Source organism: Neodiprion fabricii, chromosome 5, assembly GCF_021155785.1.
Source record: "Neodiprion fabricii isolate iyNeoFabr1 chromosome 5, iyNeoFabr1.1, whole genome shotgun sequence".
Lineage (NCBI taxonomy): Eukaryota > Metazoa > Arthropoda > Insecta > Hymenoptera > Diprionidae > Neodiprion > Neodiprion fabricii.
In genome coordinates this window covers 25,257,244-25,275,104 of record NC_060243.1, presented here as the reverse complement: position 1 = coordinate 25,275,104, position 17,861 = coordinate 25,257,244, and the positions used below count along the sequence as shown (strand labels likewise).

The 17,861-nt window shown below is 36.6% G+C and overlaps 2 protein-coding genes across 2 annotated transcripts in view; both read left to right on the top strand.

Annotated features, from left to right (window-relative positions):
- LOC124182022 (zinc finger protein 62 homolog) overlaps positions 1 to 17,861 on the top strand; it is a 31,664-nt gene that overhangs the window by 2,161 nt on the left and 11,642 nt on the right. The window contains exons 3-4 of the mRNA XM_046568797.1: positions 64 to 418; positions 602 to 785. Coding sequence (XP_046424753.1) covers positions 64 to 418; positions 602 to 785 — 539 coding nt within the window. The remainder of the gene's footprint in view (positions 1 to 63; positions 419 to 601; positions 786 to 17,861) is intronic.
- Positions 125 to 7,901, top strand: LOC124183704 (zinc finger protein 2-like). The gene is made up of 3 exons (XM_046572550.1): positions 125 to 134; positions 6,613 to 7,310; positions 7,779 to 7,901. The coding sequence occupies exon 2, from the start codon at positions 6,625 to 6,627 to the stop codon at positions 7,273 to 7,275; it is 651 nt and encodes a 216-aa protein (XP_046428506.1). The 5' UTR covers positions 125 to 134; positions 6,613 to 6,624; the 3' UTR covers positions 7,276 to 7,310; positions 7,779 to 7,901.

Sequence of the window (17,861 nt, the reverse complement as noted above, 5' to 3'; positions counted from 1 at the left end):
TAATCATTGTTGGTTATCCATAATACATAGTTTTAACAGTATGATTATGACTTTTGTTCGCAGAGTACAATGAAACAAGAAGAAAACAGTTCCAGCGGATTGGGAGGCACAGCAATACAGGTGACTGGAGTTCAACCTGGCATTGGTATAGGAGTTATAGACAACATGGGACTAGGCATGCCGCTAATTATTCCCAGCTCAACACAGCAGCAATTAACTGCTGTGCCAATGGATACAAGCACTGGACCCATCCAACCTATCCAACCTATCCCACAGGCTGTACCTGGTCCAAGTAGTCAACCTGGACATGAACAGATTGCCCAGTCCCAAACTAATGCAACAACGCATCAACAGGACGAGGAAGAGGAAACTAGCGATGATGAAGAAAACTCTGACGATGATTGCGATGGTGATGATGGTACATGAAGAAATTCATTTAGTTTGCCTAATAGTCTCAAAATTCCTAGAATAAGCTCAATGTTTTTTGAACTTATTTCTAATCTTAATAACGTACGTTGTATTCAACTGACAAGTATGGTGTTCTGATTTAATTATTGATTTGGAGTCTGTGTTTAATTTGAACATTTTGATTTTAATACAGGTCTACCTGTCAAGGAAGAAAGCGAGGAAGATCCTAGTAATAGTAGAACGATTGAACCTACGACGTTTGTAAATGTATCCCTGGCTTGCGACGAAGCGGGTCCGTCCGGCTTGCAGCAGCAAAAAATCGTGGAAATGCCAGAAATGGCTATGCCCCAGACAACCGACGGTGATCCCAAGTCTGGGTGAGTTTTCCTTTTTTTTCTTCACTGCCCTTGCCATTGAGAGCCAAAGGTGTTTCGTTGTGAAATCCACACACATGCGCAAACACTCACTCTTCTAAGTAATGAGGTTGTTTATTTTTCTGAATGGGATTCTCATGGGATATGTATTGGAAATTTTTTTTTAATCATCTTTTCAAACCGAATAGGTTTTTCATTTGTACTTTCCATGGTTCTTGTTAATGTAAAATTGCGATCAAACAACCTAGATGGGTACTCTGGAGAGTTAGTCACCTTTTAATTGTTAAGGTGCACAGGGCACGAAATGAATTGTGTCCACCTACACACTTCACAACCATCTTTGGCTCAGGCCTTTAGCAATTTGTTCAGTTGGAAAATACTCAGTTGAGAAAAAAAAAAAGATTATGATTATAGCAATGCTTTGTACTTTTTTTTTTTATGTGTCGAGTCTGAATTGTGTGCTACAAAATTAATATTCAGGCAATTAATAAATTGGAACTACAAATTGCTAGATGCTTTTTATTATAACATATATGATGTATGCGTAGTATAAGAGCATGTTTTTGTATGCTTATATGAAAGGAAATCCGTTGCTATACAGCATAAATAATGTAAACCACAGATTGTTGGTCAAAATTTATTTTTGATCGGGTATGAGAATATTCCAAATTTATGTAAGTTGATGCTGTATATGTGAATATGCATATTCTTTCATAAGGGTATACTCAGTTCCCTTTTTGTTATTTTTCTTTCGATGTTGAAATTCTTGTTTTATGGACAGAGAAATTTCATGTCTAATCCATAGAGAATTTCGATTCTGCCAGCATTGTATCCAATTGTAAATGCTCTCTACTCGATTGTTCTTAAAATTTTTGTCTGTCCACAAAACAATCTTATATACGTGTTGTCGATATAACATTACCACGCTTATGTAAGGCACTCAATGCCGCACATGACCAAATTTGGTCGAGACACTGTTTTCTAAATGATGAGCTTTGCCGTGAAAATTGATATAGATGCGATACAGTCGTACCTCAATAGCATTGCGAAGAATATCCCACATGTACGTGTTGCGATTTAGATCAACGAAATTTGATTTATTTTTTGCATACACAATTGATAAATATTCCCTATTTTTATGGAGTTCTCGTGTGTCTCTCCTTGTATATCGTGTGTGCTGGAAGTGTGTTGAAAATTTTCAAAGAAGAACGATAGCTGAATTTTCTCTGAAAATCTGAGACAGCTCATACTGAAAATTGAAGAAAGAAGAAGGTATTCAAGATATCTACACTACATTGATAATTGTGTCATCAGCAACTACCAAAAATTTTTGACGGATCTTGGATGCAGACAGACGTATCATGTCAACATTTAGAAAAAGGCGAGTATGTTTTTTATTCATTTTAGAAGTCCTGTGCCTTTCCTTTTCATCAATGGTTGCTACATTTCACATATTATGTTACTTATATCTTGATCTTGTACAGTCTGAGGGTTATGAAAATCATGTTTATTATGTTTAAATAATATAGCTTGTGCCATGTCGTGTGCATGTGCATTGTTGCTGCATAATTGCGCAACTCCTTTACGCTATCATCATACACCTACTGTTTTTACACAATGGAAACTGCGATAATCCGTGATATTTTGTGAATCTTGATCGAGCTCTCACTATTAACCATTAGATACTATAATATTTCGTGACATATTTTTAAAAACTCCTGGAAACGTGCATAAATAATGAAGTGATTGGTGTGGTTGCAAAAATCATATTCGGGAGTTGAGTGATGAAATATGTACGAAGAATTCATCCTTTGATTTGGTGTACCGTATAAGAAGAAGATGTTAGATGTGCTTCAGTTACTGCAGAGATGTGCTGATAGTATTCGAAGGTGAGAAAAACATGATAACTTGAATTATCAATTTATAGTATTCTTATATTTATATTTTCTTGATCTTGACTAAGGTTTCATTTTTACTGGTGGTACCATCGATATGCATCCTATTCCTGCAATTTACCTCCTATTCCTGCAATTGACTAATTGTTAAATTGTAACTAAGTTTTTTTCCTTCCGTAAAACGTCACGTGTGTTGTTGCTAAATTGAAGAAATAAGAAGAAATGAATTTTCAACGTAGTGCTTACGTGTATCAGAGAGAATTTAGTTTTCGATGGCCAAGCATCAATACGTATTTGATTGAGGTGAATGTGGTGATGCTAAATTGACACTGCTGTGTTCACGACAGGTACTAGACAGGCGTTTGTAGTTAATGCTTGGTAGTGATTTCCAATGTCTGATAAAACAGGGTAAAATGTGGAAGATAAGAATTTGCGATGGAAGGCAATGAAAGTTTGAATACGGAGATGAATATTGAAATGTTCAAGCTGTTAAATTTATAATGGCGCTGGATACTCGAGAGTCTCTCTGAGCCGAGCCATTGAGATAGTGTACGGCAACGCAATGCACTCGCACAACCACATAACACATCACACAAGCATCTCACTCGCCTGCTCGTGTTGATGTCAGAATTAGCAGCAGTATCGCGGCCATTGTTCTTGAGTTTATCCTTTCAGGGAAGACGAGGTATTCGGGGGTTTGTCAGGGATGCTGCGACAAATACTATCACCCTCATCCCCCGAGTGCGGTGAAGCAGCCATCGCATCGATATCGATTAATGACCAGCTATGTTATCGTGGTAATTACACTGCTCTTGCCGTTGTACCCACTACGTTAGACACGGTACGCAGTGACTATCCACAGTCGTCGACTTTTGAACGTAATCATATGTTGTCCTCGTCTTTGCCAGCTACTTCGTACGCTTGCCCCACATGTGGGAAGGAATTTATTACCCGTTTCAAATTAAATTATCATACGAGGACTCACATGGAGCGTAAATTTGGATGCATCGTGTGTGGAAAGACCTTTACGACTCAGCATCATTTAAAAATGCACGAGGCAATGCATTCGGACGTAAAACCGTTTACTTGTCAATTATGTCCTGCCACGTTTCGATATCAAAAACTTTTAGATCGTCATACTAAAATGCATGATACGGATACTGCTAGACCTTACTCGTGCTCTCTTTGTCTAATGCGTTTCGACACAAGGAACAATTACAACCACCACGCTAAATCTCACAAATCAATGTCGCGAACCGACACTATGGATAGTGTAAGACTAGGGGATATGAACTTGGCTGAGGTCTCTTCTATTGCTACCTCCACAAATGCGCTATCCTCGTCAGCTTCGTTCCCTTGTGAAGTGTGTTCCCAGGAATTCCCATCTCTTGATTCCTTGACTACGCACAAGCTGGTACATCGCTCACGTCCATTAATTTGTGATGTTTGTGGCAAGGGATTCACCCATCGCAAGTATTACGTTGTTCATCAACGCATACATACCGGTGAAAGACCCTACCTGTGTGCAATGTGTGGTAAATCATTTACTCAGGCTTCGACACTTACCGTTCATAGACGGTATCACACTGGCGAGCGACCCTACACTTGTACACAGTGTGGTAAAGGATTCGTTACCCGTACTATTATGCTCAATCATATGAAAAAACACTAGGCAGTCTCAACAGATTTTTCCGTATTAGATTTATTAGATTTAATTTGTAAATTTGTCTCATATTTTGCGTATTTTGCTGAACCTAACTGTAATACATACTTGAGACAATCGGATACTAATTGGTTCGTTTTTGCATATCTGTTGTTAGTATCAGATTGAATAATTATTCAGAAATTAGTACAGTTTACTCATAGTTCATATATGGGTTGAAATATTTTTGTTCCTTTGAACTGTAATTCTCATATTTGCATTATGAATTTTCACATTTCATTTAGTAATTTACCTATTGATTAATTTTACACAAAATTTATAAATTTTAGTGAAGAAATACTATTCCACAATTATAGTTTGAACTTATCACATTTCACAGATCAATATTTGTTGTTATTTACTTCTTGTAGGTTGAATAATAAACATTACTACATTCAGAAGTATTTCATTAATATAACCATATATTACATTAATCTATCCGTGTATGAACTCCTGTATTTATTATTTCACATTTAGGTTGATGTTAAGCATTTCACCGAACTTGTGGTTTCTACAAGACAAAGCTGAAACAAATAAACGAAGACTAATCAATGGTCACTGCTTGTATAGATTAGCCCTTGTTGCATTAAAAATCGAATCGAACAGCATAGTGTAACGTCTGATGACTATTGCATCCAGTGACCTCCAGTTCACAATGGTATAACAAGTATGGTAAGTTAACTTTGGTGTGTGCGACGAAATAACGACGATGAAGATCCATAATTTTTACTGGGTCTCTCTTGGAACCATTATTGTTATCAATATAGAATTTCAAGGGACTGTGTAGTTCAAGTTTTTGGTGTAACTGATTGCAAGACAAATCAGGCAATGGGCCCTGTTCTGGAATTAACCTACACAAAAATGGTCTGTCTTGTAATCGCATCAAGATTTTCAGTACCTAGTGATCATACTGTAAATGGGCACGACACAGAGGTGGAGGACAATTGAAGCATGAGTGGATTTCAATCCTTGGTCACACACAGTTTGGTGCGATGAAGGAATTAAGCTTAAATTCAAAGGGTTGTATCGTGAGCAGAATGTATTATTTGGCTCATCTGATTCTACATGCAAGGTGTGTCATAAAATAATTTAATGTTCATTATTTTGTTTTCTTTTACATCGAAAATTAATGAATATTTATTTGTGTCTGAAGCTGGAAGTGGATAAATGAATATGACTTCTTATACCTTAACTAAACGAATTTTTGATTTGAAATAGTGTGAATAAGAATCGTGTATACGTGTTTGCTGTTTAATTTTGAGCACATAAGTACGACTGCCTATTTTCATGTTTTCGTATATCATTCTACAGAGACTCTCCATAACTTCCTGTGCTGGAGGGTCTATAATGCCCAGTTTCCTAGCTTTGCTATAAATTATAACGTTGAAGAGCATCGACATGAGTTAATTGAGAATGCTTCTCTCATTGCGATTCCCATTACCCGCGTCATGGCTGTTTAGTAGTGAAATACATCTACACGTATTAATGCGTGTGACCAAAAGCCAATTGTAATGACAAGTCTGCATGCAAGAAGTTATGGGAAGTCCACTGTCGTACTACCACTATTACTACTACTAATAATGATAATAACATATATAAAGTTGAACATACCTAAGAAACGAATTCTTTCTACATGGATGGTGACATTCTGTGAATGTGCAGAACATTATTGTCATTGAGTTGACGACAATCTGATTTCCATTGTAGCAGGTGCTATTGCCGCGCGTCTATAGTCTAGATATTATTTTTATACTCTCACCACAGTATTAAGCTGAATAGTTGAATTTCCAGGTAAGCTGGCCGAGTCTCACGTCATTCATGCCCTGTGTCTCTTATTTGCAGATATTTTGTTACAAAGAGCAGCTTGCCTGGTAGCGTGGTGATGTCGCAGGACTGTAGCGGTACCGAAATTACCGGGGATCATGAAATATCCTTGCACGATCGTTTGAATGTGGAGAACACCGTAAGGCTATATCTGTGCACATTGTGCGGGGAAAGTTTCGCCTCGACACAAGCGCTTAGCATGCATCTCGAGGTGCACGATGAAAAATATCCTTATGCTTGTGACGAGTGCGGACGAAGTTTTAAGACTACTTCTGTACTGCGGAAACATCAGCTGATCCACAATGGTGAGAAAACAAACGTTTGCGAAACATGTGGATATTCGAGTCTTCATCGTTCTAATCTTATTAATCATCAACGACGACATCACTTTGACTACAAGTATCGATGTGACGTGTGTGGCATGGGGTTTTACACGAAGAGTAATTATCAGGAACATCAAACTATACATAGCAGAGAAAAACCGTTCCAATGTCAGATATGTCAAGCTTCGTTCAGGTATCGACAAGGGCTGAGGCTTCACGCTAAGCTTCACCAGCCTGACTATGTTCCTCCTCAGAAAAAACATCACTGCGAGCTATGCAATAAACGATTCTCTCGCAAACAGGTCCTCCTTGTTCATATGAAGACTCACAGCACCGGTGCAGTACAGAGCGAGTTTGTATGCCATATATGCGGTAAGGCTGTATCGAGTAAAACATACCTTACTGTGCATGTAAGAAAACATACGGGGGAAAAGCCCCATGTATGCGATTTGTGCAACAAGGGTTTTATATCACAAAATTATTTGAGCGTCCATAGGCGAACTCACACCGGCGAGCGCCCTCACGAGTGTACCCATTGCGGTAAACGGTTTACGCAAAGAACAACCCTTGTTGTCCACCTTAGGGGTCACACAGGGGATCGTCCCTATCCTTGCAATATCTGCCAAAAGTCGTTTGCCTCAAAGACAATGCTCAATTCCCATCTTAAAACTCATGCTAAACAGAATGCACGTGCCCAGCAAGAGCAGCAGAGAACCGATTCATCCGACAATATTATGATGCACAATTGAACAGGATTGTCATATTTATACGTCTGCATCGACTCGTAAGATATAGCTATACTAATTCGGTGTAGGATATTTTAGTTTTCAGTAACAATCGAGCTTTGTTTTAATAATTTTTTTTTTTAGTTTTAACATTTATTGCGTGCCCCTCATAGATGCATCGTTATCAACTTAGTTCACGTATATTATCAATTTTTTACTTGACTTTTTTTTATTAGCGTCAAATATTCTTGGTCTGAAGAAAGTGGATACTGAATATTCTATATGGGACCAATGTGAAATATACTTTTGTTATGTCTATTGCTCGAGTAGTTCCGTACTGGAAGTAATGCGTTAACTTTAACTACAGATTATCTCTACAAGTGTTCCTTATCACTTATAAATTCAGTCCATGCTTATAACTGCAGTACTGTCAGCCGATACTCACTGCTATGAGAGAAGAAAAGATATATGCAATTATTGTAGCTCCGATTAACTTTTTCTCTACTCTGACGTTTTTTTTTATTCAGCTTTCATTACACCCTTGCCAGAGGAGCGATCATGGAAACCATATGTCCGGCTTATATTCTTTCCATTATATCATAGTGAGAGCGAGGGGGATGCACGGGTGCTGGATTATAATTGAATACAATTGGAACTTTCGGATTGGTGTGACTTTAACTGGTGATGTTTGGTCTACTATTCTCTCTCAGTAAGTCTACTCCTATCTCAATAGGTGCTAGAACAATAATTTTATATTTGGCACGTTAATGCCACTCTATGTGTTGCTCTCATATTTATACCCATTAGAGTTTGGATATAGCATTTAATTAACATTTTTTACATACATCTTTTTTTTAGACGCGGGGGGGGCTCTTGAATTGAATTGGGCAATGCCATCTTGGCTAATAATTTTTTTTCGTATCTGTAACTCTACAATTATGAGACATCAAATTATGTAATTAAAGATGAAAAAAAATTAATTGAGTGGGTGATCGGTGACGTAAAGTGTTGATATATCGTTGCTGTTGGGTTATTGTAAGCCTGGACATTGAATTGTACTATAAACGGCAGGTATTTACTACAGTAATTTTTATTCGCAATTAGCAAGCTCGTTATGTGATTGTATGGTATCTGAAATACAATTTTCTGATACGATGTAGGTTTTGTGTTCAACGAAAAATTTTCGATATTTCAAATCACGTGGGAATGGTACTGAATTTTAAAAGCAAAAACTTGCGACTCACTCTGATTCAAGTACTGTCCAAAGTAGCAGCTTTCCTTTTCCTATATGTTCTCAGATATTCTCATTTTGTTTGATATAGCAATTTATTGTCTTGTTGAATCATGTTAGAAATCATTTCTTCGTAAGTTCTATGTATACTCAAATATATATTTCGTTTCATTAAGATGATTGATTATTTTTCACTGTTTTTTAGATTATGTTATACTCATAGCTTAATCAGCTAAAATAAATTTAAGTGCATATTTTGATCACTACGATAGAAAACTCTGCGAATATCATTAACCATGACACATGGAATCGTTGACAAATGATCAATTTCTGTTGCCTCAGCAATACTATTAGTTGCTGAAACTAATTTTCCCTTCAATTATTGGCTCGCCGTAAAAAGTAACTGCATCTTGTTTTTTAACTTCATATCGAAGCAAAGGACATGCTTACAAGAGTTTCCACACTAAAATGTGTCTTAAGTACAATATTAGGCATGTTCGATTATGGTTTTCGATCTAGCTCTGGGCAGCTTCGGAGTGCCCTCGAGTTTAGACCAATCACAATCGTTGCATGTTAAGAAAGTGCCTCATGATAATCCTTTGTCAATAAGCTCAAAAGGCATAATCGAACTAGCCTGTTTGTTAATAGTATGTATCAAATATCATATGAATATGTATTGGCATTGGTCAAATAAAACATAGTGATTTTACTTGTAAAATATTATTAATGTATTTCTTAAACGTTATTTACCTTGCCATAATTTATAGCTATCGACAAAATTGACAAATTTTGTATTTATTTAGACATGTAGATAATATTTACTGAAGTAGGTCACACGAAGCAAAATTAAATATTTTTTCTTGACATGTAGACTTAGTTAGTTAATTGTCAGAACACGTTTCTAAAATTTATCTTACTTTCAATCAACAAATTTCAATTAAATCCTACTTGCCTTACCATCCGCCACCCATTGTTGCTTATCACTTTGAATGGTCTGCCTCAAGGTATATTTCCTGCACATATAATAGATGCAGTTTACAAATGATAACCATTTTTAACAGATGTGTAATATTAGAAAGTCAGCCAGGAAGTAGGGAAGCCATTGATGGCAAATAACCAAAAATAATAATTGCGGCTGCAGCCAAGAATCTATACATACATTTTGCGTTTCCTGTTTATCGATATTGCACAATATTATTCATATTTGATTTTGTTTCCTGTTACTGATTCAGAAGGAAACTTATACGAGGGTTTCACATTGAGAGCTCGTTTGTCATTCTCTACAGTGTAGTTGAATATTTTATATTTACAGATACGGCACTGATGTGAAGCTCCCCTTTGTCGGCAAAGAAAATGAATCTGCTTCTTGCATCAGACTTTGCCTCGAAGAGAGTAATGTAGGACCAACCAGGGATTCGTCTGTGCGGCAATCTCAACCCTTGCGCGTTCAGGACCTCTTGTTTACCCCTCTTGTAAAAGAAGAAGTCACCGTTAGTGGAAGTCAAGTATTGTCAATCAACGCCCTCATTGGTCATATACAAGTAACGAAGAGGTGCGATATTTGCAATAAAATTTTCATTAACGAGCAATACTTGGCACAACACAAATTAGTGCATGCAAACGGCGGTCGTGGCAGCCTTCTTGATTTGTACCAGTGCAAAGAGTGCAAAAAAATATTCAAAACTAAGAAGGACTGCAATATTCATCTCAGCAAAACACACTCCTCTAAACACCTCTGCAATCGTTGCCCCAAGATGTTTCGAACAGCGGCTGGCCGTGAAGTGCACCTAAATTCGGAACACAAGAAACCTAAGTCTAAGCCTGTGCGCAAGTGCACGGAATGTAATTTCACTTCTTCTGAGTTGGCCAAGTTTCGAGCGCATCGGAAGGTACACTATGAGAATCGGGATTTTTATTGCGAGTACTGTGACTTCAAAACAAAGAACAACAAGAGTCTGCGCACACATGTACGGCTACACACAAATGAATATAGTCTCCGGTGTGACATTTGTTCGAAGGGTTTTCTGTCTCAGAAGGTACTAGATAGACACAGAATAACGCACACTGGTGAACGCCCGTTTACTTGCCAAGTTTGTAACTCTACATATGCCGACAGAAGAAGCTTGCAGCTTCATTCTACGTCCCATGACCCTCAGGGACGTGAAAAAAAATATCATTGTGAAGTCTGTGGTTACTCAAGTTTTTGGAAGGGAGCCGTTAGAGTTCACATGAAAGTTCACACTGGGGTAAAGGTCATATGCCATATCTGCGGCCAAGCTGTTAGCAGCAATCACTATCTCAGTATTCATATGAGAATTCATACTGGGGAAAAGCCATACCAGTGTGATATATGCCACAAAGGCTTCAGGCAGCTGAAAAATTTACTCGTCCATTGCCGTACTCATACAGGTGAAAAACCATATGAATGCAAATATTGTCGAAAATCGTTTTCTCAAAAGACTTCGCTGAAGAACCATAAATGTAAGCCTCTAGTTTAGATCTCATTTTCTGATTCACAATCAAATTTACACCAGAAGCAAGGATTTACGTGTATGAACATATCTTCATTTTTCTAATCAATTTGATTACAATTATATTTTATGTGGATTAACTCATGGTAGATGTATCTTCAAATATATAATTGTATCAAGAAAGAGTCAAATAAATTAAGTAAAATTGAACAGACAGCAAGATTGCTGTATCGGTGCAACCCGATAAGTTTTATAATGACGGTGGTCCATTTGTTTATTTATTTATTTTTTTCATCATATTTTTTCTAGCAGATCCCATGCTTGCAAAACCACATGTGTATACTTTTTTACTAAAAAATGAAAATAAAAAAAAAACAAGGACAAATCGAGAAAACTTTGAAGTTGTTGTAGAACTGTGTTATGCTCTTGCAGCAATAATAATGATTGACAGTTGTGCACTTTTCTGTAGTTTTTATTCGATGTGTTCAACCCCAAAGCATACGAATTACTTGACAGTAACGAGGCTATTTCGAATTGATTTATGATGCGCAGCAGAAAACAATCCCACCTGCCAATAATTATATCGATGCGATACACGCATCCAATTATGTGTCATCCACCAAAGACCATAATATCACAATTTTCGGAATTATAAAACTAATAGTTCTTCCAGCTGCAAAGCGTGCACAGGCATTTATGTTTAAACATTTATGAAATGTTGACATGAAAATAATTACATATTTTGCATATGCAATTTAGGTGGCATGTCTGAAGCAATTGTGCAATTTCTGAGAAGCTGATACTGCATACTACTTCTATGCATAACTATCGAGAGAAGAAACACATCTATGAGATTCATATACTTGAAATGCATATCTAGATGCATTTCAGTAGAATGACAGCTACTACCTTGGTAAATAGTCGATGTTGAGCGAGGCCTCTCTCTGAAAAACGATTTGTAAAAGATGGAGTTAAATTGCACACCCAAAGTGCTAATACATGTTCAAACCATATGATCCAACTTTACCACAGACACCGAATTATCACAAACAAATTAGGAGAAAAAACTGAGAGATTCTCATTAACTTGGTATTAGTTTGCTCGTGAGTAATTCAATAAGGACACTAGATTTACAAAAACCAAACATCATACAGATTTGATTCTCACGACTTGCCTTATCCAACTATAAATTACCATCATTTTATGAATCAACTTCTGTTATGGTATGCGTACATAAATTATAATAGAAAGGACATTTATTCTGTGCAAACAGTAATTCGATACTAATACTGTCGTCAACATGCATCCATCTGAATATTTTTTTTTTTTTTCTTACAGAACAATGGATCTGCAGAGAACCAAGCTGACAGACTTTCCAGTAGTCAGAAGTATGAGATTAGTAAAAAAGAGCTTTATCTAACTACAACTGTACGACTTCTTGTACTTCAATCATCAAAAGTGTCTCCCAGATCCCAAAGTTAAGAGACGCTTTCTCACTTGAAATTACTAGATTATCAAGAACGAAAACTTTGTCCAGCTACCACTTGACAGACTATACCCAGGCCAGCAAATATATTTCTCAAAAAATGAGAACGGAAGATCCTCTGTCGATGAAAGGTCGGCAAAAATGAAAACTTTATCTAACAACTCTGTTATTACTCGTATACAGGGAACCGGATCTATCTCATAAAGGTTGAAGGTCAAAAATCCTTTTTCACTTATGTGTACAAAATTGGCGAAGAGAAATACATCTAGTTACAAGTTAGTTGACATTGGCCAGGAAATCACATCTAATTCCCAGAAAACAAAGGTGAAGGTTAAAGATCCCCTGGCGATTGAAGATATAAAATTGACAAAACGAAAAACTCTATCCAGCAATGTTACAGCATCTGTCAAGAATACCAAACGTATTTCACAGAGGATTAAGGCGAAAAACCTGGAAATCAAAGATACGACATCGACAAGAAAGACGATTTTATCTGATAAAAACGCATCTTCAGTTTGAGAACCAAAATATATATCGCAGAAGATAAATGTTCCGACGATTAAAAGTACGAGATTTTCAATCACGAAATTCTCATCCTGCAGCAACATCGTTGTTAATGCCATCAAAACCGAACCTGATTGGCCAACAATAAACTGTTTGGAAATTGAAGATACAAGATTGATAAATACAAAACCTCGGTCCAGCAACATTACAACCTGTACACAGGAAATAGATCTTATTCCACTGAAAGTAGATCATTCGAATATAAGATTTAAAAAAAGGTAAACTTCAATCAGCAATGAGGTTACTATTGCGCAAAAAAGTGGATCGGTTTCTCAGGCAGTAAACCCTGTAGGGATTGAAGATGTAACATTGGTTAAAACAGAAACATTTACTAAGGATGCAATTACTCCAGCCAAAGAAAGTGAGCGTATTTTGCATTTTACCAGTCATGCGGTAAAAATGCCAACACGCTCTTGTTTGAAAAGGTTGAAGGAAACTATTCTTACGAAAAGACAGGCTCATAATATATCTAAGACTAATCTGACCATCTCAGAGCGTGTAATTTGCCAAATATGTCACAAAGTTTTTAAGAGGAAACAATACTTGAAGAAACATATGCTGCTGCATGAGCCACATTTGAAAATAAAAGAAATTGAATTGGGGGCAGGTAAAATTTCATCTATCAACGGCACTACTGCTTGTACCCCAGAAGTCACACTAATCTCGCATGATGATGATATTAAGTGACATTTCGCACACGGCTCATGTAGGAGTACACGAAAGAAAAAGTATGTTGAATATAAACAGAAGTCTGACCCGATTTTATCAGAGCCGTTAAACTACCAGGCATCTCCAAGAATACCGTTGAAAGCAGACACGCTACATGAAAGGAGAGTCAATCCGGAAATTGACGATATGAGATTGGATGAGAACGAAACTTCGTCCAGCACTCATGCTCCTGATTATTCTCGGGAATACGAAATTGCTTTGTATGGTGATATCTCACAACTTGTCAAATGTGATAAGTGTGAGAAAATATTTAAAAAGAAAAGTTATTTGAGGGCACATCTATTGAAAATCCATGAGAAAAAAGATCGTCGGAAAGTTGCAAACGCAAAATTGGCAGAAAATGACACTTTGTTAAGTAATGTTATTACCTGTGCTCAGGATATAAAGTGCGTTTCACGACAAAAGAATCAATCAACGAGTGAAGATACAACAAGCTTGACAGAAATACCACCTTCATGTAACAAGAACAATCTTGCATGTGGTCCAAAATCCTTATGTATTCCGCAGAAGGTAAACAATGCGGAAGTTGAAGTTACAGCAATAGAGGAAACTATATCAAGCAACAACCTCACTGCTTGTGCAGACAAATCGCAACCTTCTTCACGTAGTCTTGATTTAGATAAACTATCAAGCTTGGATAAGAACAACTATGTGATCAGTATATTGCCAAAAAGTCAGGCTGAAAATCGATCAAAGACTGATTCGAATGTCTCTTATTGTCTAAGCTGCCCCATGTGTTGCAAAACATTTAAGAAGTCTAAGCACTTGAAGTTGCATGTGAAGTTGCATAGTGCAATACACATTTGTCACATGTGTGGGCATAAGTCAAAGTCACTGTACTATTTAAAGTGCATCTCAGAAGACATAATAAGGAGTTCACGGAGATCTGTAAAATATATAACAAGGGATTTTATGGTAAGTCGCCACTTAGGCTCCACATGACTACTCATGCGGACAGAAGGTCTTGTGTTTGCAAAGTTCGTAACAAATCATTTCACAATCAATTATACCTCAATAGTCACATAAGGACACAACATTCGTCAGAAAGGAGGCGGAAGTTCACCTCCGAAATTTGCAATTTTCAAACATTTTACAAACACAGTTATAAACAACACTTGTCATCTCACACTGGAGCGGCACATATACAGTGCAAGGTGTGTGAGAAGCTTATCCGTGAACATTATATGAAAATTCACGTACGTATACACACTAACGAAAAACCAGAAGTCTGCAAATATTGCAGCAAAGCTTTCCGCTCTCGACCATATTTGGTGCAGCACCAAAAAACTCACACTTACGGACGATTCGAGTGTGCAGATTGCAACAAGAACTTCAATCTGCGACGAAAGCTTTCAACTCATCTCAAACTCGTGCACAAGGCTGGGAAATAATCATGATATGCATGGAATATGTAAGAATGAATTTAGTAACATTACTGTAACGATACGTGTTTAGGAAAAATCGTTACTTCGCATCTTCAGGAATGTGTAAAGTTTGGTAAACTATGATAAATAAAATATATTCATATTTTGCAAAATCAACTCCTTGAAAGTCATTCTAAAATTGTGCAATAATGATTTTTTCCCTGATGTTTCGTTACGTCATCGTTACTAACTTCTGCCTTATTCGAATACGTCATTTAACCCGTCCGCTTACACATTCACGTACATCTACGTACATTAAATTTCCTAGGTAGTTAATATAAAATTGAAACTGAAAGACAGAATCCTATGATTATTTTAAGAGTTGTTCGAGTCAAAAAGTCTCTTGGTAGGTGGCCATTGTGTTTTTTTTATACTCAACAAAAATATAGAAATATCCAACGAAAAAAGAGTAAACACAAATATCAATAACTCATTCCAAATTCATTACATCGTGTTAAGTTTTATTTGTTGTATAAATTATCAATCATTCCTTAGAATTTATTTGAATACTAAACGAGTGAGCTAAGCTGATGCGATGCATTTATGTTATATTTATTAGTTTTTCAATTTTATTATTACCTTTTTACTTATTCCTTGCAACAATATTGGGTATTACATTATTGCATTACACGATATTTATTTTTATAGTCTATTTACACGTACAAAGTTGTACTTTGCAAGTCCAGTGAAGGGACCTGACCGATATTCGTACAAATAACTTGTGAAATATTTCCGTCCAGTATATGATTATTATACTTATAAGTAATTACTTATATTTAATTCCTTTTATATGATCCTATGGTGCGACATTTTCTCAACATTCTGTTGAAAATGTGTACTTGTTTACTCAGGTATATAAAAATAAACACATGTCACTTCATAAATGCGTCATTTGACAATCCAAATCATATGGAAAAAAGTATCGAAAGTTTCAAACACAGGTATAGAGCAGAGGTATAACACTACTGATTAAAGAAATTTGTTAATAGGTCCGAAATTTACGATTTATTAACGTGTGGTACTTTATATCTTTTTATTCCATCATTTTAAATGCAATCTTGTAATCACACATGAGATACTTTACAAGTTGTTGGCTCCATCGATTTTTATCTTTAAAACAATTAGTAAATAAGTCATAACTATCATCATCATCATCATCATCATCTTTGGTTTTTTAATAGGTGCATGGTTGATGATATAATAGCCTAATTACCGAAAGTTATGTGGTGAGATGAACAGAATAATATTTTAATGAAATTTTCTAAGCTTTGATACCGATTCAATCGAGTATTTTTTTAGAAATTCTTTTGTTGTTTTAATATTGGGGACACAAAAATTGACAAACGTTATTATTTACAGGTCTGAATTTAATGATGCCAACGATGTTACCGCTGTTCTTACGAAAGAAGAATCTGAAGAGCTGTTGGTCCAGGATGAGTTTATAGAATTCACTACACAAGCATGTGCCGTTGACAGATATTGCGAGTTAACTACTCATCAAATTATAGACACAGTTACCAAAATACAAACGGAACCACAACCAGAACTACAACCGGAATCAGAATTAGATCTAGATTCAGATCTAGGTTCAGATGTAGATACAAATTTGGAACTAAGACTGGAATCAGAGCTAGAGAATGGGTTTACTATTTTAAAAGAAGATGAGGTCAAGTCAGAAACTGAAACTGAAAGGATAAATACTGGTCGCAAGCGAAGGTTAAAATACTCACAGCGCCGATCAACTTCTTTACCTGCACAACAATCCTTCTGCGAGTGCGATCTATGTGGCAAAAAAATTCGCAACAGTGTTCTATTCACAAAACACAGACAGAATCATGATCGGGAATCATTGGAGAACCGTTGCGAAGAGTGTGATAAGGGTTTTTCCGATGATGAAAAATTGGAAAAGCACAAGGTGAAAGTTCACCAAGAGGATCGACCATTTCCATGTGTATTGTGTGGAAAAGCTTTCAAAACTGAAGAATTTTTGAAGACGCATCTGAAACAGCATAATAAAAGATTCAATTGCGATATATGCGGGATATCAAAAGTATCTGGATATGATTTGCGCCTTCATAAAAAAAAACACAATCAAGAGTATGTCACGTTTTGCGAAATATGTAAGAAAGGGTTTTATACAAATCAGACATTGGAGCGACATTTGCTCACGCATACGGGGGAGAAACCGTTTGCATGCAAAATATGTAACACTCCATATGCAAGCGCAGCCTATTTAAATATGCACATGAAGTCGCATGGAAAGCGGGAGAAGCACAAATGCACCGTATGTAACTTTGAGAGCTTTTGGAAGGCTGCTCTTAAGGTTCACTCTAAAATACACACAGGTGAAAATCAAATAACGTGTAAGATTTGCGGAAAGTCTGTATCAAGTAAAACTTATCTACAAGTTCACATGCGGATACACTCGGGGGAAAAACCTCATATTTGCGAAGTTTGTGGTAAGGCATTCAGCGTAAGAAAGTATCTCATCGTTCATCTGCGAACCCACACTGGCGAACGACCCTATGAATGTAAAATTTGCCAGAAGAGATTCACGCAACAAGGATCAATGAATTCTCACTTCAAGTCACACATCGAGGGAAACAAATAATCGTCATTTTTACTGAGCATATTGTGGGATACCTTTATGTGTCAAGAAATCATCGTCATCTTGTATAACTCGTGAAATTCATGCTCTTACAAAT

What these genes read in the sequence shown, in the direction of transcription:
- LOC124183704 (XM_046572550.1), top strand. Translation starts at nt 6,625, where the DNA reads ATGGGGTTTTACACGAAGAGTAATTATCAGGAACATCAAACTATACAT.